At 37.4% G+C, this 26356-nt stretch overlaps 1 protein-coding gene across 2 annotated transcripts in view; it reads left to right on the top strand.

The window, feature by feature from the left end:
* Positions 1 to 12764, top strand: part of LOC117304407 (predicted GPI-anchored protein 58) — a 32033-nt gene extending 19269 nt beyond the window's left edge. The window contains exons 4-5 of one of the 2 annotated variants that reach the window (XM_033788841.1): positions 1595 to 1912; positions 12301 to 12764. In XM_033788841.1, the coding sequence (XP_033644732.1) occupies positions 1595 to 1912; positions 12301 to 12383 (401 nt within the window). In that variant the 3' untranslated portion in view covers positions 12384 to 12764. Of the gene's footprint in view, positions 1 to 1591; positions 1913 to 12300 lie in introns of both variants that reach the window. The other variant, XM_033788840.1, reaches the window with a different exon arrangement.
* The last annotated feature ends 13592 nt before the right edge of the window (positions 12765 to 26356 follow it).

The following is a 26356-nucleotide window of genomic DNA, read 5'->3' as shown; positions in this document are numbered from 1 at the left end:
CGAGGTTCTTAGAGAGGTACTGGGAAAATAATTTGACTAGCAAATCAGCGTCTTACAAAACAAAGTTGGACCGATTTTGAGAATGCATTTCAGCTCAGATAAATTACACTTCACTGATGAATATTCTCTGCATTAAATTTCTTAAAGGCACTGGACACTATTGGTAATTACTCAAAATAATTGTTAACATAAAAACTTACCCGGTAACGAGCAGTGTCCAGTGCCTTTTAATTGAATTAACTACATGCTTTATTTTCCAATTCTTTAATTATGTTCTTATTGCTGTGTTGGTACAAATATGCTGCAGCTCAAAGTGCATTAAAAAGGCTTTGCAGTTCAGAAATAAACAAAAACATGCTTTCTGCAGTCATGCTTTTTTGTTATTATGTGCTTCCTGGGGCAAGTCTGTTTCTTACAAACCGAATTTCCGTCATGTTTTCATTGATTTTTTCTTTTCTCCTAGTTTGCTGACAGGCTTAATTTGCCGTGAAAAAAACCAAATCTGTATAAAATGAAAGCTTCTATATTCACACAAATGAACAATCTATCATGCTGAAAAATATGTCTATATCTCTCATGCTTATTTGCTGAGTTCTTAGTTTCAGTCATTGCGGCAACAAACTTATCACCATGGTAACACTTTGGAGAATGCCTCAAGTTTTTATTAGTTTTTAATGTGCCATGATGGCATCCTTGGAACCTGTCTCCGATTTTGTCACAATTCCCTCCGACTGAAAACATTCAAAGTTCAATTATATTTGACCTTCGTCTTGGAAATATTAGTTACGAGAGAATAGATTGTAATTCTATTATAAGAAAGCGCAAGGCTGGGTGATTTTGTCTCAAAGTATTTTACATCAAACCTGCAAGAAGAATACTGAATATTTCAAAAGTAGTTTCATTTTGGTGACGGGTGATTACTAAGACATTGCTTTTGATATCAGCACGATTTAGTTTTTCTAAAAAGAAACTAGATGTTAATTTTTGCATCAGGGATAAAGAATTAATTTGGTTTTTACCCTAACACCGCTGTGTATATTAAGCACTTTATATTCAATACTTTCCTGAGTTCTGTGGACAAAATCAATAGGCAAGTCGCTCAAATCGTTGTGGAAATTCACAACATAGTACAACAATCAAAATGAAGAATAATTATTTGTTATCAGGAGATTTTCTTTTTAAACTAGGAGTCCTTTGGCAGACCATTCCCTTGGGTTGCCATTTGTTTCCTATCCATGGTTTGAGAAGGAAATATTTTATATTCAGATTGAAAACAGTTTTAATAAACTTTTTCTTAATATTCACACCCTAAGCCTTTAGGATTTTCTAATTGTAGTGCCCTTTTAAAAATTAAAAAGGCCTTGCCCTCTCAAAGATGAAATTCTAGGCCTGTTGTACACTCAACTTTTAAGTGTTTAACCTCAAATCAATACTTAATTCATACAACGGTCGATACCAAAGTTATCACCGAATCGTCAGTTAATTCATATATCGTTCAATACCCTAGTTAACACCAGATCAACACTTAATTCATACCAAGTGTTTCCTACTTTCCAATCGATATCGAATCCCTAATTGATACCCCAATCAGCAGAAGATGTAGCCCCGACAACAGAAGAAGCAGACCAACCCCCGCAAACGGAAACATCGCCTCCTGAAACGGCAGTCGCACCCGAAGAACCGAAACAAGAAAGTGCCCCCGACGCCCCAGCAGACTCAATTGAACAATCCGAGCAGATTGATATGCAAACTCAGGAAACTGGGGAGTCTAATCAAATGCAAAAAGACGCAGCGCCTTGTACGCAGGAGCCGGAGACTGGGGAGTGCCAAGAGATGGATGTTACGACGACGGAACCTAAGGAAGAGGAGGATACTGGGAGGCAAAGCGTCACGGAACCCAAAACGGAAGAAGGTGAAGATGAACGTTAGTCTCTGCATGGAATTACAACCATCGCAAACCTCAACATCAGAGTCCATTTACTAAGTGACCAAAACTAAAAGCATCCTTTCATCTTCTTCTCATTGCACGAGTTGGCAATCTCATTTGATCTTATTCTCCATCTTCTTATTTCTCTTCTTCTTGGCATGTCGCATCATCATCAGCTCTCATCACATCTCAACGTTTTCTTTGTAGCTTTTTAGCTTTTGAACGTTTGCAGTTTGTTTTCAAGAGTGGGTTTTCTTTCTAGCTTGCCGTGGAGTTTTTTTGCTTGGTTGCATGTAGTTAATACAGTTTGGTTGCCAACGTTTGATTCATTGTAATAGAATACACTCTGCTCATCGCATGTGTCAAAAAAGTAGTGAAGGTGGAGTCACACTGCAGCGATAACAGAAACGATAACGATCACAACGCAAAGAGAATGCATTATTTTGGTTGAATTGCTCCGAGCAGAATACGCACACGCTCACTCAAGCAATAGAATGCGATCCCTTTGCGCGTGATAGTTATCGTTTTCGTTATCGCTGCAGTGTGGCTCAGCCTTAATGTAGGCTGTTTAGATACAGCAAACAAGATAACAGTTATAGATGGACACAGAAATATAAATAGTTACGATTTGAAACTTTATTTGAATGTATTATCGATCAGGTAAGATTTGCGATAACACCATGGTATGATAATTTCTAATTGAGTTAGGTTGGTTCTGAAAATAACTGTAGGTGACAACTATAGAAACACAGCTACAACTACAGCTAGGCAACTACAGCGCTTTGAAACAGTGTTAAAGCGCTTTATAAATACATTTCAGTTAAGTTTAAGTTTAAGTTAAGAAATAGAAATGTTGAAGATACGTTGAGGTTGGAGCCCAATTTTATAAAGACATTTAGCAGAAATTTTTGCTTAGTCTTTTTTAAGAAAAACAGGACCATGACATTTTTGCTCGAAAGCTGAGCAAATTTGAGATGTACGTCTTTATTTCTTCTTATGGAACTGCTATGCATGGTTTGTGCTTAGTGTGATTAGTTAGACTACAGTATTGATCGATTCAAATCAATCAAAACCTGGCGGGGAATATTGATTGATTTGAAGGAAGTTTGAGGGACTTTGCTCACTTCATAAATGTCGTTTTTTGAAATGACTACCTCATAAAAAAGTGTCTGAAATGGAACAAAAAAAGTATTGTTTTTACGAAAAAGACAAATAATATTTAAAAAGTAATAATACACAAAATACAATGTTTAGCCCTTTCATGCTTGCTGTACTTCCTGGGACTCCCACAAGAAGGGATGTTCACACTCAAAACAATAAACCTTTGAAATCCCCAGGGAACTTGGGAGTATAATAAATAGTTAAACCCAGGGTCAACCATTTTCCCCCTAAAAATATCAGTTAATGTGAATTGGAGGCGGATTTAGCTCCAATTTTAAAAACTCCTTGGAATATGCAGGGAATGGGAGACTTTCTGGGACGATAGAGAGCAGCAGACTTACCGGGTAAATCCATTGTTCTCAGAATTATGCGCATGTTCAGAACTACGCAAACAATGGAAATTTACCCGGTATGTCTGCTGCCACCTAGCGTTGGAAAGTCTCCTATTGGTTGTGTAGTGTACGCTGGTCTAATGGACCATTCTAAGGCGGCTCGTTCCTCAAAGTATTCAAAATATCATAAATAAAGAACGATAGATCCCTTTTTATAGTTCAGTCTTCTACACCATGTATGCCGAGGTAACACTATATGTCCCAGGCAATACGCGCAGCGTACTCACATGTGCCTATCCTGGGTGTCGTTTTGGGTGTCAAAATCATATACAAACATGCACAAAAGAGAGTGGACACCCAAAATTACGCGCGTTGTTCAGAGGCGTGTTCTGTATTGTGTAAGAAATCAACAGCTCCCCCTTGCATAAAGGCCGGTTTATAGTCGGTTGCGCGATGGTCGCGCGATGGCAATCTTGACGCGCAATCATAAAAGGACACAGTTTTTAGGCCGCAGTCTTAGGATTGCGCGCAAGATTCCCATCGCGCGACCATCGCACGACCGACTATAAACCGGCCTTAACGCGAAATGCTACAGGTACGCTGAGGTCACGCACACATTTTTACGCACAGAGAACAGCTTATGTCCAATGATCTGCCTCCTTTTTGAGAGTGTGACGTCATTTGCAATGGGTCTATTTACCAGTAGTAATTTTTTTTTAACTATGCAACACTATTTAAACAAATGGGCTATTGAACAAACATTTACATGAAAGAGTATTGTTTTTAATAAACGTAGGGCCTAAATGTGTGAACTTCTTGGAAGTGTATAATGAAGAGGCAATGCCGTTTGTATTTGCTGACATTGTTTATCTGTTGCTAGGTTTCAACAGTAAACATTGTTGCCATTATTTGGGAATTGATGGAGAAAGTTCATTAATAATAGTGACATGTACTTGCTTTAATTAAGGCGTTATTGGAGCGTACACACAAGGGAAATCGATATAGTATGTGAAACATACATATGGCTTATGTAGATGTCACGTTTTTAAGTGGAACTCGACCACTCTGGCCATGCCAAGTTATTCAGATCCAAAATTTGACATTGAATACGGCACTTTGGAACTGAGGAGTTTTTGTTCATCAAGAACACACAATTTTGCTTGATAAATGGAACTGCTTTGAGGCATACTTTGTTTTTCTACTTGGTATGTTTGTCTTACCTGTAATAAAAAAAAAATTGATAAGTCACAGGACAAAAGAAATAATTGGAAATCAAAATTACGTTTTGATGAAAAAAAGAAGAAGAAAAAAAACCCAATCTGGTCAAGATGTAGTTTTCTTTCCTCATTAAACGAGCACAGAAAAATACTGAAAACTTTCATGTTAGAATCCCTTTCTCCTTTCTTCACAAACAAGTGATGTAATTTCTTTTTATAAAATATTCTTAATAATATATTTAGTAGGCTGAAAAAGAAAAACATGTTTATCTCTCCCTCTCCATGGGAGAGAACTTCTAATAATCTACAATGATTCTGCCCACAGTAGGACAGGACAGAATTCATCCCAAAAGCCAATTACACAAACGTCCGTCTCATCATGGGTTTACAGAATAACAGGTCCATTCAAGGTTATTTCATCACAGTCCAGGGACCAATTACGTTACGTCCAGGTTATATTTCACAGTACTGCAGAAATTGGAAATATTGATGAGGGAGTCTGTATGCAAAGCAAAATAAATCTTGGAAACACAACTCATGCTTGACTAGCATGACATTGGTTTTTGGACAATGATGCACAATGGAAACTATAAGTGGATTTGTAATCAAGTTGGGAGTTAATAAATACATGACCTGGGCCCAATTTCATAGAGCTGCTAAGCAGACAAATTTGCTTAGCATGAAGTTTCTTCCTTGATAACAACTCAGCTAAGCAAAATTTGTCTGTGTTAAGCTGAATTGTATGCTTTAGGACCACTAGGGAAGTGACATTGATCAAAAGTCACTTATATTTCTGATCCAGCTTTCAACATATTTCCAATTTCGTACAATGGCTTCCGTACGTTTGGTAATATTGTTAAAGACCAGTATTCTCACTTGATGTATCCCAACATATGCAGAAAATAACAAATCTGTGAACAAAATAGTGGAAAAAAGCCCACCTATGTTATATTGCATAGAATTGTGTGCTTTCATATGCCTGATCTTAGGTTCAAATTTGTTTGTGAAAAAGAACCTCTTCCCCTATCACTAAATTACTTTGAAGGGTGTTCTTTCTAACAATGTTTTATAATATCATTAGTTCTTTTGGAGCGCTCTTTATAAATGAAAGTAGTTTTTATTGTACTTAATTTTTATAGTAACTACCAAAAGTCTACACTCCCTTTAAAGGTATTAAATAAAGAAACAAAATCATTTCCATCCTGTATTTTGCAATAAACACACCCTCCAAGCAACTCTTGAAAATGTCATTAAATCTGGCGATTGCAACTTGTTTCAAGCAATTTAATTTTGTGAGGGATTTGTTAAGGTAAGCCGCAATAAGCCTTTTTCCACGAAGGGAATCGAAGTGGGCGGTCAGGTTGAATAGTGTGGTATCTTTCGCCTTCCCCCCCCCCCTGGGACTTGGTAAGAATCCCACCTAGGGCACTATCCGTGGGGTTTCCATTGAAGATCTCTCTTGGGTTTCTCACCCACCTGAAACTTCCTTCTTAAAGTACTTAAAATTACTCTTCTTAATACTAGCCCCCTTGGCTAGTACAGTGGTTAATCTCACTTTTCAGAGAGTTCTTTGCTTCACGACCATAAAATAAATGAAACGGCTGAAATTCTAAATAATTTATGAAGATATTTTCTTACCTAACCTCTTAGAGTATTGTCCTGGAGAATTTGTACTGGAATTTTATAGTTTATTGGGCTTTCAGATTTAAACCAATCAATTCATTGTTTTCATAAGAAGCTCTCCCCAGGATTTTCTCAAAGCTGTGCGGCATTCTAGACACAAACTTAACAAGTTTGGCCATAGGTCACTGAATTCAAACAGGGTCCTCGGATTGTCAACAAAATATTTTTCATTTAAATTGAAGGGGAGATGGCCTTAGCTTTCGATCCAAATCGGACTTTTTTCAGAGGCATAAACAAGCACAAACAAAATTATCCATTATAGAATTATAGGAAAGCATAGTCATAAAATTATATGTTTTTTAACGTAGAGGCCGAAATTGTTTGTGTATCAGCCCTTCGCGCGTATTGGCCCACAATTTCCATGTAGTGCTTCCAATACGCTAGCGTGTGCGAGGGGAGAGCCCTGATTGGTTACAAATTCTGCATTTGTTTGCAAAAAGATGTGCCTTTGCCTCTTGAATAATCCAGTCCGTGCAATTTTAATAAGAACAGTTGTGCACAAACACACCAATAACTGTGAACTGAATATTACAAAGGATTCAAATTTTGTCTGCTACAATCGACACAAGATTGACTATTCGTATGAAAGAGATTTATGAAATTATGCCCAGGCATACGGTGTAGTTCAACTTGTATAGTCAGTCGAACAATGCTTTACAAATTCTATTAGACTCCAGTGTATTGTGTCAGCTCAATGAATTCCCTCCTGGAACATCATACAGTGATGTATTCTGAAGGTAAGGTCGTAGATAATTAAATTTGATAACCAAACAAGGCTCAACTTATTATCGTGGATAATTCCTCTTCTATAGTGAGTCGAACTTTGAAACAAACAACTGAAAATACTAATTATAGAGAAAAACCTGTGCATCTTGCACAATGGAAACTAAGTGGATTTGTAGTCAAGTGGGGAGTTAATAAATACATGACCTGGGCCCAATTTCATAGAGCTGCTAAGCAGACAAATTTGCTTAGCATGAAATTTCTTCCTTGATAACAACAGGATTACCAACCAAATTTCCATTCGTTGCATATTGCTTGGTACTGGTATTCAGCTGTTGTTTGCTTAGCCTGAAAATCACGTGGAAATTCGGTTGGTTATCCTGTTTTTATCAAGGATGAAATTTCATGCTAAGCAAATTTTTGTGCCATATAATAATCAAGAACTTAAAGAGGAAGTGATATGGGGGCAAATCCAAGAAAACCAGAGCTTAGAAATTCCAGTTGAACCTAGTTAAACTGGGTTTAACTGGAACTAGTTGAAACCAGTTGATAAACTAGTTAAACACAGTTAGAACCAGTTGGTTTAATATGGAAAATGGACAGAGACCAACTGGTTTATAATTTCAACCTAGTTGAACACAGTTAAACCTAGTCCAAACCAGTTGGTTAATATGGAAAATGGACGAGTTTGATCACTATCCAGTTGAACCAGTTGACCCCAGTTAACTAGGTTCAACTGGAATTGTGACCTGGGATGCCTTAAAAGCAGTGGACACTATTGGTAACTACTCAAAACGAGTAACGAGTAATGGGGAGAGGTTGGTAGTATAAAACATTGTAAGAAACGGCTCCCTCTGAAGTAACGTAGTTTTTGAAAAAGAAGTAACTTTCCACGAATTTGATTTTGAGACCTCATATTTAGAAGTCTGGAAATCAAGCATCTGAAAGCACACAACTTCGTGTGACAAGGGTGTTTTTTTTTTTCATTATTATCTCGCAACTTAGACGACCGATTGAGCTCAAATTTTCACAAGTTTGTTATTTTATGCATATGTTGAGATACACTGAGTGAGGAGACTGGTCTTTGACAATTACCGATAAATGTCCGGTGTCTTTAAAGGACAAACAAGCAGACAACAACAATAAAAAAAAAAAATAAAAAAAGTGAATTTTAATGTAAATCTGTGGACTAGTTGATTTTCCTTTAATAGAAATTTCTAAGACTGCTGTGTTTCAATTATGACAAGCACATCGGTGGATTTGCAAATTTAATTCCGAGTTAATCCAACCAAGATTCTCTCTCCACGACAGAGATTGTTAAGAAACCATGGAAACGAACAGCGTCATTTCAAGACGAGCCTCTCCCTTGAGTCGAAATTTACATCAAGACAGAATTGTTTGAATTTTAAAGTGCATATTCTAGCATTCAGTAAAAATAACTATGGCTGAACAAAAATTTAGCTCTTTATCAGGTTTCGGTCAAGTTTTTACCAATTTTTTTCCACTAGACTATTTTGAATAGCTAATCTATTTATGAAAAGCATGCACAATTTGTCTTTGTTATAAAATCTGCCGAGTTAAATGGAAACTTGAGATGAATAATGACTGCTTCTGTGTGTAAGAATATGCACTTTTTTGTAGCAATTAAAATGTGTTTTGTTTTCTGATGAGGGGTGGTAGTTTGGAAAGGGAATAGGGAAATAAAATAAAAATCTATTTCATTTTTTTGTTGGGGTGGGGGTGGGGAAAATAAAGTTTTCAGGTAAAAAAAGAGTTCACAATAAAAAAACAATAACAACATGGTTTCGTCATGTTACATTTTTATGCACGTTAAAGCCAGTGAACACTTTCGGTAAACAGTATTTCCAAGGCCCACACTTCGTGTATCACAACTTTATAAAATAACAAACCTGTGAAAATTTAGGCTCAATCGGTCATCAGAGTCGGGAGAAAATAATGGGAAAACCCATTCCGCATGTTTCGCCGTGTCATGACATGTGTTTTCTATAAATCCGTAATTCTCGAAGTCGAGAATTGATAATTGTTTTAATGTTTTCTCAAAAAGTAAAGCATTTCATGGAATAATATTTCAAGAGAAGCCTTTTACCATTACCTTCTGTAAACCCTGTAAGTTATTTGTTAATCTGTGAACTTTTTTGTTGTTTTCTGTTCCGAAAGTGTATAATGGCTTTAATGGATACAAAAACACGGGGTGTGAGGTTAAAATGGAAAGGTCTTTATACTTCTGTCTCGTTCTCCTTCCATTGATTTATTATGGCCCCTGTTTATAAATTGAAATCTTAATTAAATTCTGATTGCATCGAAGACAGTCGCTGCATGATAAATGTCGACAGTGCAATCGTTTATTATGAAATCCGTTGTGGGTGAATTTTTTGAATTAATAGTTAGAAATTTAGTCTTGTGTTTTTCTGTATGTCATGGGGGTAGAATTCAGGGTAAATATTCCAATGGGTTTCATGTATCCTCTTTTATATAACACCCAAGCAGATCCTTGCCATTTGATTGGAGGATTGTCCGTCACGTGATAGCAAATAAAAGTACCATTGCACGCTGAGTCACTCACCGTGCTTTTTCGTTCCATCCGAAATGTACCAATGCACGCTGCCAGCGTGCAATGGTACTTTTCGGATGGAACGAAAAAGCTGAGTAAAAACATCACTGCGTGCGCGTGTCTTTGGTAATGCAGCAGTGTTACTGCAAGGCATAATTACTAGCATTCGGCTTCTACAATTAAAAACTGTAGGCCTACGCTTTGTTTGTTTTGAAAGTTGTATCTTTCAATCAAAATGACAAAGATCTACTTGGATGTTATATAAAACAAATAATGAATGTTTTTCATTCGTGCAATGGTGCGAATTATGTTCATTCGTTGAAAGCTGGAATGTTCCATTCAACTCAGCTCCGCCTCGTTGAATAGAACATTCCATCTTTCAACTCATGAACATGTTCGCACCATTGCGCTCATAAACATTCATTATGTGTATACTATGCATGGGTTTGTTAGAAGTCTATAAAGTCGCTTGTGTGTGTTCCTTGCTGGCAAGGATGCATGTGTAGGAAAATGAGTATTAGAAGTTAGCTAATAGCGCGATCAAACTCTGGGTGCGATTAATTAGCTTCCCTGGGTCGACCCCGGTCTGCCCCCGGTACTATCGAATAGTTTCGTTACTGTTCAAGAAAGACAATGTCCCTACAACCATTTACCCCCTTAACACACCATCAAATTTCAGATGAGTTGTTAAACTTTTAGGCTTTTTGATAATATTTTGTTTGAATACTGGAATGCCTTTGGGAAGATTTTTAAGCTGAATCCAATAAGGATTCAATTTTATAAATGTTTTTATAAATGTTAAGTCAGAAATTTGTCTGTTTGCAAACAAATAAATAATAATAGCCGGAAACTAGTCATACTATATACATAGCATTGTATTTTGGCTGGTAACCTGTTTTGGCTGGTATAAATGTTTTTATAAATGTTAAGTCAGAAATTTGTCTGTTTGCAAACAAATAAATAATAATAGCCGGAAACTAGTCATACTATATACATAGCATTGTATTTTGGCTGGTAACCTGTTCTGCTAAGCATGATTTGTCCGTGCTTAGCAATGTTTTGAGCTTGATGAAATCTGGCCAAGCGGGGCTCAGTTTCATAAAGCTGCTACGTAAAGCTGAAAATATTAGTGGATAAATGTGTTTGCTTATGTAGCAAAAGATAATATGATATAATAATAAAACTCTTATATATAGCGCACAGATCTACCGATAAGGTACTCAATTAGGCGCTTAGTATATACATTTATACAGAAAGAAAGGTTGTTGAAAGTTATGAATTCTGAGACCCAATTATGTAGCACATTATAAGGGTTTACAAGGTGCTACGGCGCATTTAGCAGCCACAGCCGGGAAACACAGGGCGATCAACCCCCTTTTTTTTCTCTTGATAAGTGCCCTGGGTTCTTTTACATGCGTTCCACAACACATGGGACCAATGGCTTTATGTCCCATTCGAAGGACGAAGCAATGGTTATGTGTCTTGCTTAAGGACACAAGTGTCACGGTTGGGGATTCGAACCCACACTCTGCTGATCAGAAACACCAGAGTTTGAATTCGGTGCTCTGTAACCGCATGGCCATGACACTTCCACAAGATGCGGGTGTTATTTTGGCAGCTTAGTGAAATTAGCCCAAGTTTAGCATACAAAAAATATGGCAAAGCAATCACCATATACTGAGATATCAATCCACCTATATATCAGTGAACAGCAGGTCTGTCTGCACTGGATTTTCAAGCCTTCTTAAATAGTTTGAAACCTTTAAGAAGTCAAAACTACACATGTTTGTTTAGGTTTTTCCATCATCCTACATTAATGTTCTGTTTTTCTTTCATTTCACATGATCCTTTTTAATACATATCATTATAACATTAAAACATCAGTTGTCAAGAAATGGTTCACAGTGTGGAAACAAGATCCGGGCCCAATTTCATAGAGCTGCTTAAGCACAAAAAGTAGCTAAGCGCGCACAAACTATGCTTAACAAAATTAGGTTACCAGCTAAACTACCAAGTCATGTGTACAATGTGTGGCTGATATCCTGCTCATTTCTGCTCAATTCAGACAAGTTTTAAAGCCATTGGACCCTTTCGGTTCAGCAAAAAAAGAAAAAAGTTCACAGATTTACAAATAACTTACAGGGTTTACAGAAGGCAATGGTGAAAGACTTCTCTTGAAATACTATTCCATGAAATGCTTTACTTTTTGAGAAAACAGCAAAACAATATAAATTCTCGTTAACGAGAATTACGGATTTATTTTAAACACATGTCATGACACGGCGAAACGCGCAGAAACAAGGTTGGGTTTTTCCATTGTTTTCTCCCGACTCCGATGACCGATTGAGCCTAAATTTTCACAGGTTTGTTATTTGATATAGAAGTTGTGGTAAACAAAGTGTGGGCCTTGGACAACACTGTTTACCGAAAGGGTCCAATGGCTTTAGCATTTTTTTTCTGCTTAAGCAGCTCTATCAAATCATGCCCAGGTGTTACAATTACATACACAACCTAAGCATATGTTGCCCCCAGCAAGCAGCGCTTTCGCTGAGGTCAATGAAGACATCTCATAGAGCTGCGCGCATGCACAGTTCTATTGTTTAACCTAATCCATGGCGACCAATGCAAGGGGTTTATTAGTAAACAGTCAATAATTGGTACCCTGTTCTTTTCTCTGTATTACAGACGCAGATAAGCCATCGGAGCCAGCCGAGGACAACACACAGGGAGAGGTGGGCGGAGACGGAGGGGAGGGGGGTGTCGAATAAAGAACACGACTCAACTAAGGCCGTGTCAGAAATACCGACTTCTGCTACAGCTCTGGCTAGATCAGTGCGTCTGCAAGTGTTGAGGAATAGGCAGATCTAGCCAGAGCTGTAGCCGGAGTCACCGTTTCGGTAACGGTCTTATAACGACCTAACACACAATGTAATGACATATAGATCTATTTTTTGTATATAATGAGAGGGGCCATAATACCTGACCTTGTTTTGTATATTTCCAGTACAAGAAAAAAACCAAGATTAAATCTTCTAGTTATTTTAGGCATTGGCTCTTTAACTCACAATGGCAGTCTTTAAAGGCACTGGACACCTTTGGTAATAGTCAAAGACCAGTCTTCTCATCTGGTGTATCCCAAAAATATGCATAAAATAACAAACCTGTGGAAATTTGAATTCAATTGGTCATTGATATTGCGAGAGAATAATGAAAGCAAAAAAAAATCCTTGTCGTAAAAGTTGTGTGCTTTCAGATGCTTAAATTTGAGACCTCAGCTGCGGTGTCGAATTCAATTCCAATAATTTAGTGAGAAATTACTTCTTTCTCAAACACTACGTTACTTCAGAGGGAGCTGTTTCTCACAATGTTTTATATTATCAACAGCTCCCCATTACTCATAACATGTACAAAGTAAGTTTTCATGCTAACAATTATTTTGAGTAAATACCAATAGTGTCCAGTGTCTTCAACATAGATCGAAAGAGCTTTGGATTGCAATTGTGTTTTCTCCGTCTTCTGAATTACAGGAATGTAAAAGTAGCACAAAATTTTAAAGTCTTCTATGGAAAAACTTCTGAATCTATTGAGAATTGTGGAATTATTCATCAATTTATTGATCGGCATGCCAAGTGTTGTAAATTAAACCGAACAATTTGTAACAATCACACAAATATTAAGGATTTGTTGTTAAAATAAAATAATTAAATAAATTGAAATTATATGAGGACAATCAAATGAATGAGTTAAAAAGTTCAACTAATAATTTATAAAATGTTAACTCTGAATCCTAAAAAAAATTAATACACAATGCAATCTGGATATTTTGATATACCGCGATGATTTCAAGTTGGATTTAAGTGTTTCTCAATCAAGGAGAAAATAATTCTGCAAGATGGGGAAGAAATCAGGAAAGTAATCAGGAAATAAATATCTAGCAAAGGTAGGATCTCTCAAACGGAAGATACAAATCAGATTATGTTAAGAGTATATAAATACATGTCTTTGGGCTATTTTACATCAGTATTTGGAGCAGTCAACAAATGCATTACATGGCAAAATGTATTCAACTCAAAACATGAATGAGTGGTCAGGAAGCACAATTTTCGATCGGCTACTAAATCATCTACCAAAACGTTAATGCAATTGATGTATTTTGTAGCAGGCAGTTGAATTCAATGACTGTGTAACACCATGCAATTATCATGAACTGCACGTTTACCAATTCAACCACTTGAAAGTAAAAAAAGGAACCTAGGCCGTGTCCGAAACGACGACTTCGGCTACAGCTACGTCTAGATCAGCGCGTCTACCAGTGTTGAAGAATAGGCAGACGCGGGCGATCTAGCCGTAGCTGTAGCCGCAGTCGCCGTTTCGGACACGGCCTTATAAACACAACTTGCATCATTTTGGTTTACAATAAGCCAACAAACTTGAAAGTATAATCATTGCACACAATAGCAATTTAAGAGTAACGCACGTTTCATGACACTGTGGCCTGTTACCTAGTTCTGTTAAGCAGGATTTGTCTGTGCTTAGCAGACTTGCGTGTGATCAGGTTTTTGAAACGGGGCCCACAACAGAATAGATGTACGTGCTGAAGACATTTGCAAAAGAAATAAGAATCTTATCAATAGTCATAAGAAGACCATGCTGGCCCAACTTCATAAAAGGTGTTAAACAGATTCGCTAAGAAAAAAAAGTGCAGGGAGCCAGTCATAAACTATATACATTGAACAGTAGATTGGCTGGTGACCCATCCTGCTAAGTGATTTTTGGTTTGTGTTACACCACATGGTATTTGGAATGCTGGATGGTATCCTGTTTCTGCTAAGCAAAGTTTTTCTGTGCTTAGCAATTTGTTGTGGTGAATAACTTTATAAAATGGAACCCTGGGCCCAGATTCAGATAGTGCTGAGCACATAAATCTGCTAAGCGCAAAAATAGTTCCTTAAGCAGTTGACCAAGCAAACATCATTTGAAGTCATGTGACTATACCCTCCCATCTAATCTATGCTTAGAAGAAATGAGTAGGATACCAATCACAAATGGTACATGTGACATGGTAAGCATTATTTTGTTGTGCTTAGCATCTTTTTGTGCTTGAGCAGCTCTATGAAATTGGGATACAGGTCTAAATCTCATTAATGCCTCAGGACATGGTGACATTACTTCAAGGAAAAGGCTATTACTGGAGCAGGGTATAAGACATGTTAATGAGAAAAAGTGCACTTAAACTTGTAGAATGTAGAATATTAATAACAGAATATATATTATCAACAGATTATAGGACATTTAAGGGTGGCTTATAAAATAGGGCTTAGCCTGGTAGTGTTTCTTCACAGTATTGAGTTATCTTCGTTTGCATCATCATTTCATTTCATTTAGTGATAGGTAACAATGCAATGCTAACATTACTTTGTATGCCTGAATTGTCAGGGCCCTTTTAATATGATTTTTGGGGTTGAACAAAGAATTGACTAGAGTGGGACTCGAACTAATGACCTCCGACAATGTGCCGGCGCTCTACCAACTGAGCTATCTAGCCCTAGGTTGGTGGTGTCCCTATTTTGTCAATATCTTTGTTCGGGGGTGTTCATTTAAAATTTACCCAGTCAGTTTCCCTGGTGGTTTCTGTTGATATTTTTCAAATAATTTTATGGAAAAAGGCACAATGAAAAGTAACATAACCAGTACACCCAAATGTTAGTTTTCCCTATTTCATCTCTTGTGAACGAAAATAGTATAGGTAAGGTTATAATTTTATTCACTTAACTTGGATAACTTGTGGAACTTTACAGTCGGTGCCGTACTAGTGCCTTTACCCTAGCAGCGCCCTGAGCATGTACATGTATAAGGTCAGGCACTTTAAAGTTGCAAACTATACAGCTTTTTTAATTGTAAAAAAAAAAACCTCCAGGAACAATTTCTGCAATCAAGGGTAACACAAGTTAAAAGCTGACACCCACAACTTTTTGGGAGTCACATCTTCAACTTTGACAAATCGTGGTTGGGTGTATCTAATACAAATGTGGCCTAACCAATTCACGATCAGTTTTGAAAATTGGGTCGATGGGTATGATCGCGCATGGATCCTCTTTGGGAATGGAAGTGGGTTTAAAAGAACACTATTTTGCTAGCAAATTGCGGGGTCTGATTGCTCTTAGCATTCCCACTTGACTCTTGATAGTCCATTAATCCAGAAGGGCGATCAGATCCCGCTTTATACCTACTCCCGAGGATGATCAAAATTGCACAATCCTGATCGCCCTCGCGTTCCCACTGGAGCTTATTTCTCTTAGATCGCCCTTTGATCGCCCTTTCGGGGTCTTGACCGCCCTTTTCTTGAATTGCAAGATCTATGCGGGGTCCAGTGGGAACGGGGTCTATGTTACTCTGCCTGATCTTAAATTTTAAAACGGGCTGCAGACAAATTATACCTCAAAGAAATTGCCAAATTGTCCACGAGTGGCACTTGATTTGGCCATCTGCCTTGCTGAGTAAAACATTATCTAAAAAACTGTTTCTTAATCATTGCATTTTATCAAAGCCTCAACTCAGAAGTGAATTTAAAAGCCTTTGTGTCATATTTGATAATCATGTCACTGTAGAAGAGAAAGTATAACTTAACTATTTTTCCATGCACTAACTATTCTAAGATATAGTTATTATAAGAAGTTTACAGTTATTAATATTATATGCATTTAACCAGAACAATCTCTCAGTTATTGACATGTTTATTATAGTTAAATTATTTCAAATGTTTGTAAATCAATTTACAGTTTGATTTCTCTAAAATTAGATTCCCAAACAATAAGAACATTTTATTTTTTTAGTTTGCATACTATGTCACCATTATACCTTATATGTCTTATAAGCTGGTGTTGCATGCACTTCAACCATTCTACATGTATTATGTTGATTTGTTTGGAAAAACAAACGAAGTACACAGCTTCGTAAAGAACAAAAATCACTCAAAGATGAAATATCACTCAAAAAGATGCAAACTTCAATCTAAAAGAGTGGAAGACCACTCAAAAAAGAGTTGTCCCTCATCATATGGCTCTTCTTCAAAGAGTGCTTTTTCACTCTTTTACATTAAGAGAGTTTTCTTTGCTGTAATTGTAAGCCTGCATTTTCCTCGGAATGTATATGAATTCCCCTGGTTTATGTTGGTACGTGCTTTTTATTGTGTTAAGAACAACTTCAAGAATGGTACATCTCATTATAATGTGGGTGATTTCTAAGTTGAACCATCCTGGGATAGGGAAGTAATACATTTCAAGCATGGTTAGTATTATTTTGTAGACTCAGATTCCGAAGGAGCCTATAGTGAGTTTTCATGTAATTGATTTTAACTTGTCTTGGTCTGATTTCATGGCACTTCTCACGATAAGCGAACGTTTTATGTTAACTTTTAGAGTACTAGCTAGGGACTTGTAAACACCGAAGTCTGAAAAGTATACATGTACCACAAGTATGATGTGCGGTGCATTCCTCCCCATGGTCATTTGAAAACAGTTAGCTGTGTGAAGTTGAGGCAAATACATCACAAATACATTGTTTGTGCTTTCTGTTAGGGCTTCAAAAAGTATGGAGCTGAAACATAAGTAGAGTTGTTGACAAGCCGTCAAATGTTTGTCGTGGTGCATGCTCTCACGCGATTTTACTGCTCTCGCGATATTGCTGGCTCGTGATAACTGCCCCATTTAAAGGGTACCGTAGTCGCGATAGCAGTAGTCGTGGGCAGAGCAGCAGTGCGCGAGAGTATAGTTGCGAGAGAGAGCCGTTACTGGTGCGAAACAATTAGTTAACAACTTAAACAGAAGCCAAAGCTAAATCTGTGGTTTCAAAAAGGGCCACAATTAGCTTAGACTTTTTGGCCCTAGACTTTGACAAAGTACAGAATGAAAAAGTAAGATGTGCCATCAAATCAGGCCCAGGAATTTTTTTTTTTTTAATGAGAGTGTAAATATATAATAGTTAATCTCAAGTCCGTCCGAGACTCATTCTGCTCTTCTCTTGTACAGTTTGTGTGTGTGATTTACGACAAAATGTGAATAAATAAGCACTAAATATTTAAATCTTGTAAGCGCGTTTTCTTTATAATAGCAGTCCTGTATTAGTCTCTATGTTGGGTTTACATTGTTGCGAGATAATAATGAAAGAAAAACACCCTTGTCATACGAAGTTGTGTGCTTTCAGATTTGTGGAAAATTACTTCTTTCTCGAAAACTACTTTACTTCAGAGGGAGCCGTTTCTCACAATGTTTTATACTATCAACAGCTCCCCATTATTCGTTACCAAGTAAGGTTTTATGCTAATAATTTTTTTTGAGTAATTCCCAATAGTGTCCAATGTCTTTAAACAATGCAATGATGTGCACAATTTTAACGCAAGGTTAAGATACTATTTTCCCCCACTCACAAAAGGACTATCTATTTGAAAATTAGTACATCACAAATATGAATTGGTCATTTCCCTTCTTCTTTTACCATTTTTAAGTCTAACTTTGCTTGTTATGCAAACCTGGGAAAAGTTTCCGCATGGCGCCACCACTTTTTCATTCGATATGAAATAATATAGTATCTAATTTACCTCAATGAGATATCCCTTGTTGTAAAAATTAGTGAACAAGTGGTGGCGCCATACGGAAAGTTATCCCAAACCTGATACGGAGGCAGCAAAGGCGATTGCCTCCATGCCCCCTAGTCATTGCCTTGGTGCCCTTGAAATGCTCCAGGACGAATTTGTAACTTCCTCATAGGATGCCCTTTACCAAGGAGAAAATACATTGGTGCCCTTGCCCTTTAAAAAATGAAGCACACAGGCCTGTTTATGTAATGAGCATTTAATGTTAGAATTGTCATCACAACCTAGAAACTATCCCAACTGTTAGTTAAAATCAAACTAGTTGTGACCTTTCATCAAATGAAGACCCAATTTCATGGCTGCTGAGTACGTTCTGTAAGCAAATAATTGTCCTGTGAATGATTTCATTAAGCGTATAGCGTATATAACATGTATACACAGCAAGGGCAGGAACTTATGTGGCGTAACAATTAGATTTCACACTTTCACAGAGTTAGAGATTCAATGCCAAACTTGTATTCGTAGAATGTCATGGTGCGTATAGCGTAGACGGTGCGCAACAAACAAGTTAAGGAAACGAACCACAGTTTTTGGGTGGCTTTTATATTTCCAGCCACAAAAATAAATAATATAGTTACTGCTCTGAAAAGCATAGTACAAAATTACTTAAACTATGAGGTTGAGACTTAGCTGGGGTCCTCTCATTGATAGAACAGACAAAATGTATTGAAAGTTCTCCTAAAAAATTAATGTAAAAGAGAATATTTTTGGGCAAACTAAATGCAGAGAAGTCATGGCTGGTACAGAACTACAGTTAAATAAAATGGGTATGCTAAAACATAAGAAATACCCTGTAAATAATCAAGGAAACTTACTTGAAATTGGAGCTTGCATGCAGTGCACCATCTACTGTACATGTAGGCCTATTCAACTGTTATCAACCGAGTATGCCAAGCCTCAGACCTCCACACACAAGATATGTTGCCTGGTTGCACCCAAAAAGCCAACTCGACCCACTCGACCTACCCCAGCATTCCCTGACCAGGGCTGCTGTCCTTACTCTATGGTGAAATTAAAGACTAAAGGAATGTCATTCATTAAAAAGAATGTTGTACTAAATGGTCATTGCACATGTCAATGATTAACAGTGGTTTTTCATACAAAGTTTACAGGTGGTGCAGCAATGTGAAGTTTGATAAAGGAACACAAATTGAAAAGATACTGAGCTGTCAATCTCAAAAGTCACTGACCTGGGCCAAATTTCATAGAGCTGCTAAGCACAAACAAATTTGCTTAGCATGAAATTCTTGCTCCTCATACACTTTTAAGTTTTCAGAAAAACTGTAACATTTTAACTTCCACAGAACTCCTACAGGAAGGCACTGATGTTATTTATATCTTGGCTTGATTCACGAACAGCTTAAAGCCAAATAGTATTAGAAAATACCCTTAAGTTTCTCCTATGTGCGCAATAAACACTTAGCTCTATACTCAACATCCTGTGATAAATAGTCCTTGCTTGGCAGTGAGACAATGACATTTTTGTGTGCACGCTTGCTTGCTCCCGGTGGGACAGTAGAGGCAAGCAAAAGGAAGAAGCAGGCATGCCCTGAATCCATCTAAAGGTCATTTTAACTGTAATTAATGTCAAAGCGAAATGTGAAAGAGACAGCATTTTGGGCAAGTTTGATAGTAGCACTTCAAGTGGGGAACTTCTAGAAACTATAATCACTGTATAATCATGATGAATGCTGCATCCATCTTGGTCATGTTCCTCGTATCAAATAACAAATGAATGCTAATAATCATCTTACAATTAGGAACCAGACTATTTTCTTCTTCCAGCCTCTGTTTGACAACTCGAAATGTAAAGAGTGGTGTTTTCACTCTTTTACATTACGAGAGTAGATGCTACAGAGGTTTTCTTGTTCCTACACTGTAGTATAAGTCAAGTGTTGAAGTATTTTATGTGTGCAATAAACATGTACATGTAGCTCTATACTCAACATCCTGTGATTAATAGTCCTTGGCCAAAGGCGCTGTCAGATTGAATGTAAATTTCTCCCGGATGTGAGACAATGAAGGTTTTTTTTGCCCCCCCCCCCCTTGCTCAGGTGGGAAAGAAGAGGAAAAGGAAGAAGCACTAACGGGCCCTGAGTGCATCCCAAGGTCATCTATGGTAAATGTCAAAGAGAAATTCCAAAGAGACAGCATTGGTCAAGTTTGCGACACGCGGCGACTGTGCCATATGCTCACCATTTTGGTGGGCACATAGGTTTACGTGGTAACGCTGAGTCGCCTATAAATGCGCCCTTCACTGAATAACGCATAATTATTTACATTGCCCACCAATATGGCGCATCCAAGATTGTTCCGATGTCAGGTGAATTGGGTCAATAGCACTTCATCAGGTTAGAAGGACAATCTACAAACCAGTGTATTTAGGCTTGGTGAGAATTTGGGGAGCTACACTGATCACTGTTGTTCTCATCGCAGATTTGTTACAATGTTCGGGCTGGGCAATGAAGTCTTTTAACTTGCATGTAAATTGCAAACCGCCTTGGGTGAAATAAACAAAAACTAAAAATTCTGCAGATGTCTACAGCACAAGGTGACCACCAAAGTCTGGTGACAAGAGCCCCATTTGGAATTGTGGACACTTTCCTGTAAAGAGTATTGTCCAAAGGCCCACACTTCGTGTATCACAATTTATATATAAAATAACAAACTTGTGACAATTTAGGCTCAATCGGTCATCGGAGTCGGGAGAAAATAACGGGAAACCCACCCTTGTATCCGCACGTTTCGCCGTGTCGTCATGACATGTGTTTAAAATAAATCCGCAATTCTCGATATCGAGAATTGATAATTGTTTTAATGTTTTCTCAAAATGTAAAGCATTTCATGGAATAATATTTCAAGAGAAGTCTTTCACCATTACCTTCTGTAAACCCTGTAAGTTATTTGTAAATTTGTGAACTTTTATTTTTGTTCTGTTCCGAAAGTGTCCAATGGCTTCAGCAGGAATGATGTAATACTTGCATAAGGGGTGAATATGTAAGGAAATAATAAAGTATGATTCAATTTGTTGGCTTGCACTGATATATGATCAAGTACTGTAGGATGTTTAGGATTTCAGGTGCAACTTTTGTCCTGCACAAAACAACCTTCTATAGTGCTATTCACACGACATCAATTTAACTAGCTTAATTTGAGCAAGGTTGTAAAATGGACAAGGAATATTTTGTAAAATTGTACAACCATGCTACTTTTTAGCAAGGGACCCTTGCTAAATTGCTCTCGTGTGAAAGGGGCTATAGTCTCACAGCAGGGAGACAACATTCAATCTGACAGTGCCTTTGGCCAAGTAATATCAGTGGCTTCTTATATAGCGCTCAGGGGCCAATTTCATAGAGCTGCTTAAGCAAAAGATCGCTTATTTTGCACATGTTACTGGCAAAAATTGTATGCCATATACATTGCTTGTGACTGGTATTTAGCTGTTGTTTACTTAGCATAACAATTGAGTGGAGTCTTGGCCGGTTATCTGATTTTACTAAGCAAAATTTTGTGCTTAAGCAGCTCTATGAAATTGGGCCCAGGTCCGTCATGCAGTGAAGCTCATGGCACTTCAACATGAGTACCACTGGTCACTGGGCCTCAATCCTTAAACCATCTCAGCTCCCTGGGGAGTATATCCCAGCCTGTGTCACCAAATATGTAGTGCACTAAGCTGATTTACCACAGGATGTTGACAGACAAAAGTATTACTACAATGTAGGAACAAGAAAACCTCTGTAAAGTACCTATATTCTTTTCTGCAACCATCTCTCAATAAATGGATAGCACTACGCGTCATCAACCGCCATATTTGATGTTTTGTACAAAGTGCACGCGTGTGTATGCGCTGCACGTGACTCTTGTGCACTTTTCACGTGTATAATGCATCACAGATGGCGGTCAATGATGCGTATTGCAACCCATCTATTGCATTCTATAGTTCTTTACACCAATAAAGTGGAAAAGTAAAATCAAGTTTCACAACGACTTCATCAGAGCCATTCGTTCAGACCAACGGGATCATTAAAAACATAGGGTTTAATTTTATTGCATTTCCCAAAAGATGCAGTGCTTTCGTACAGTTTCCAACATACCTAACATTTAAACACAATATTTATCTTGTCTGATTCGGATAAATTCAGCCAACATTTTCTGTTATGTCAGCTGGTCCTCCTGTCTACACGTATTACAAATGTACAGTAGGTTTACTGAGTAAACAAGGTACCAGACATGTCTTGTGTTTGCCGAACAAACATCTCTCCTTTACTTAGCTCCTTCTCAAAAGGAACAAATGTATGCACAGAATTTATTTTTTTATATTCTCCACTTAATATTCAATTCATTGCAAAAAACTTATTCTTGGGACAATATACTTGACTAAACATAAACACAATACTTTATCTGCTGCAACAACAACTCCTTGGTGAGCAAACGAAGACATCACCAGTTACCATGGCTACATGTAAGTAAAAAGCATGAACAAGTGTGAAACGTAGCGTTTCCATGGCAACTCCAATTCAAGGTAAATTTTTGAGCAGTAAGTACACAAATATCATTGATAGTCCACAGGTTCAACTTATTAATAACTACAAAATCTCACTAGATCGAAGTCACATTTATCATGAATTTGTTTTCCTGCAGAGGTTTAAAGTCACCTGGAAGTGGTATTTTTTCAAAATAAAGCTTTTGTCACTAATATATGTGTTTTGATGAGTGGAATGTGAATAAACAGTTAACTAAGGTTTTAAAAAATCAGTTCTTATGTTATTTACAAATTTAAGAGTAGACCCCGACCCGAGAGGGCGCTGTTCGTGACGTCAATCGAGGCAGACTTTGCCTGTAATGCGTAGAGTAAACACAATTGCAAAGTACAATGTACGGACCAAGTCGTGAGTTTGTACGTTTAAAAAAAAAAAAAATTCCGGCAATGCCGACCAGGTGTATTGCTGCTGAATGCAGAAAAACACTTTTTGAAACGTACCAACTCACGACTTGGACGTACATGTACTTTGCACGTGTGTTTACTATACGCATTGCAGGCAAAGTCTGCCTCGATTGACGTCACAAAAGGGGTAGGCGGAGTCAGCGCCCAAACAACTTTATATATTTTTTAAGCATATAAATCGTGACAAACAATTACTAAACAAAAATTGTTTTATTGTTCGTAAGCATATACTCTTATGTTTGAGAGAAAAAAATTATATTTCCAGGTGACTTTAAATTAAATTCTACTTCGGATAAATTTATCGGAGAACAGGACCAACAGCAAAATGTTGTGGCGAGCTTGGGACTTGTTCAACCGCATTACATAAACATATCAAAGGTCAAATAAGCCATTTACTTGTTAGATTTATAATAGTCTGGTAGAATGACGTGCTTGATCACAAGTTACCACTCAAATTTGATTTCCTTACAGACTATCGAGTCAGTTGCTTTGTCACAAGATTCGAGGCAAGCTTTTGCGTAGCTATGTTAGAGACGGTGAACACCCATACACAGTTCCGATTGGATGTATATGACATAATGGTACCAGGGTCTGCTCATCTAAACGGTTGCTATACAAAAGCTTGCCCCAAACCATTTGACATAGCAACTGTCTCTATAGTCTGAGGAACTCAAATGTAAGAGGTACCAGACATTACTCAAATCTAACTCGCAAATGGCTTTTTTAGTTTTGTGATGCACAATTATTTTTCTGAGATAGAAGCCCTTATGAAAGTGGGTAAAAACAATAGTTTTGTTTAATGTTATTTTGAAATAGTGTTTTATTAAAGTATTATACATGAGCCCTTCCCATCCAATATCCCATACAAAACACTGATGAAAGTCCAGGCTCAATGTTCTTTATGAATGAACATTCTCAATGCTCTTTGGTCTGAAATTATCAAATCAGTTCTTTCTTGGCCAAAATCAGACACACACAAATTTCCTCACATTCCTGCACTTTTCTGCCATAGTTAATCAAGCTTCTAATGCAGAAATTACTGCATCACAAATTAAAACTGAACAAATTACTAAGTTTTGGGGTTATACATTTCGCTTGTGGTTAGCAAAATTGACGTGTGCTTAAGTAGCGGTATATTGGGACATTGCAGTCAAGACACCAAAATGCTTAACTGTGAACGAAGAACCTAAATAAATGGGTTACAAGTTTTACACAAACAAATCAATCCTCACAATAAATGGTCCGCTCAAAATAGTGGGCTGCTAACACTAACCTTAAACATGAATACATGTAAATTCTTATGGCTGTTACAGTTTGATGATCCAGATAACATAAATCTCTGGAAAATTAATTTTGACAACAAAGTACACAATTAACGAACTGAAGTAAAAGAATTACTTACAAGTAAATAATTAATGCAATAGATAAGGCGTTTTCAGAAAGCATACAAAATACTATAATTAATATCGTTGATATAATTATTTGGGTCGCAGTTTGGATAAGCCACAGAACTTGCTTGATCCCAGGGGTCGATTTCACAAAGAGTTAAGACTAGTCTTATATCTAGTTAGGACGAGTTACTTGTCCTAACTTAGGACTAGCCGTACGATTTTTGATATCTCTTAGGACTAGTCCTAAGTTCGGACTAGTCCTAACTCTTTGTAAAATCGACCGCTGTAAATATAATCTTGTTGGAAATGTTAAACAATGTAAAGGATTGAAGCTTTGCATGATGTGACAAGAAAAAACAGTTGACATCTATGTATATTGGGTTTGAGGCATTGCATGGCGAGGTACATGTATCAATATTTGGTTTGCGACAACACCATGTGTGTATCTACTTGCTAGGTAAACTATGTTCGTGGGCAAAGAACCAATTAAGAACGCACTCTCTGCGGTAGTGAAGTTTATAATTAGAAGTCCCCTCAATCCACTTAAGCTAAAGAAGTAGTCTCGACCGATTGCCTACCTTCTTCCTGGTAGTATTAAAGACACTGGTCACTATCAGTAATTGTCAAAGACCAGTCTTCTCACTTGGTGTATCTTGATTTCGGGACCTCAAAATCTAATTCTGAGATCTCAAAATCAAATTCGTGGAGAATTACTTCTTTCTCGAAAACTACGTTACTTCAGAGGGAGCTGTTTCTCACAATGTTTTAAACTATCAACAGTTCTCCATTCCTTGTTACCAAGTCTGTTTGTATGCTAACAATTATTTTGAGTAATTACCAAGTGTCCACTGCCTTTAAAAAGCAGGACAGTTCTTTTCAGAACTAAGAAGATTCCGAAAATCTACTCCACCGTAGTAGAATATAAAGCAAGACAAGTTCTAAAGAGAACATAATCTACCCACAAGTAGATACACACATTGGCCCAATTTCATAGAGCTGCTAAACACATAAATATGCTTAGCATGAAGTTTTTGCCTTGATAAAAACAGAATTACCGACCAAATTTTCACATGATTTTCAGGATAAGCAAACAACAGCTAAATACCAGTAGCGAGCTACTGGTATTTAGCTGTTGTTTGCTTATCCTGAAATTTGCTTGGTAATCCTGTTGTTATCAAGACAAAAAATGTCATGCTAAGCAAATTCGTCTGCTTAGCAGCTCTATGAAATTGGGCCATGGTGTTACCGCAAACCAATGTAAAATCCTCCAGGAAGAGATGTTTAATAATAGTACAACTCTTTCCGACGGGTGTTTCAAAGACCTCATAATTGTTCCCCTGATAAAAGGTTTTTTGAATGACGAGACCCAGTTCTCAAGATCTAACATTTCCTCCTGCAAGATCTTGCCGCCAAACGATCACTCGGACTGAGGATGCATCAGGGATACGAGGTGAAAAGGTTGTCACAATTTAATAGAAAGTCCGCTTGATGTGATTACAGATTTTCATATCATTCTTTCTACAAGAGATATACTACAGGTTTGTCATCCAACATGCCGTGCATCGTTCCACATGAGCGATCTCATCGATTCAGGGTTGTGTTTTTTGGAGGTCTTGATCTCGACTGTATTACGCAGGTCCATGGCGATTTCATCACATGGATTCATATTACACAACATAAATATTTGTGATTTTATTACATTGATGCGATTTCGTTGCTAACAACTTTCGTTTAGAAAGCTTGTGTGAAAACTGG

This window comes from Asterias rubens, chromosome 21 (genome assembly GCF_902459465.1).
Source record: "Asterias rubens chromosome 21, eAstRub1.3, whole genome shotgun sequence".
Lineage (NCBI taxonomy): Eukaryota > Metazoa > Echinodermata > Asteroidea > Forcipulatida > Asteriidae > Asterias > Asterias rubens.
This window is presented reverse-complemented; position numbering and strand designations above follow the sequence as displayed.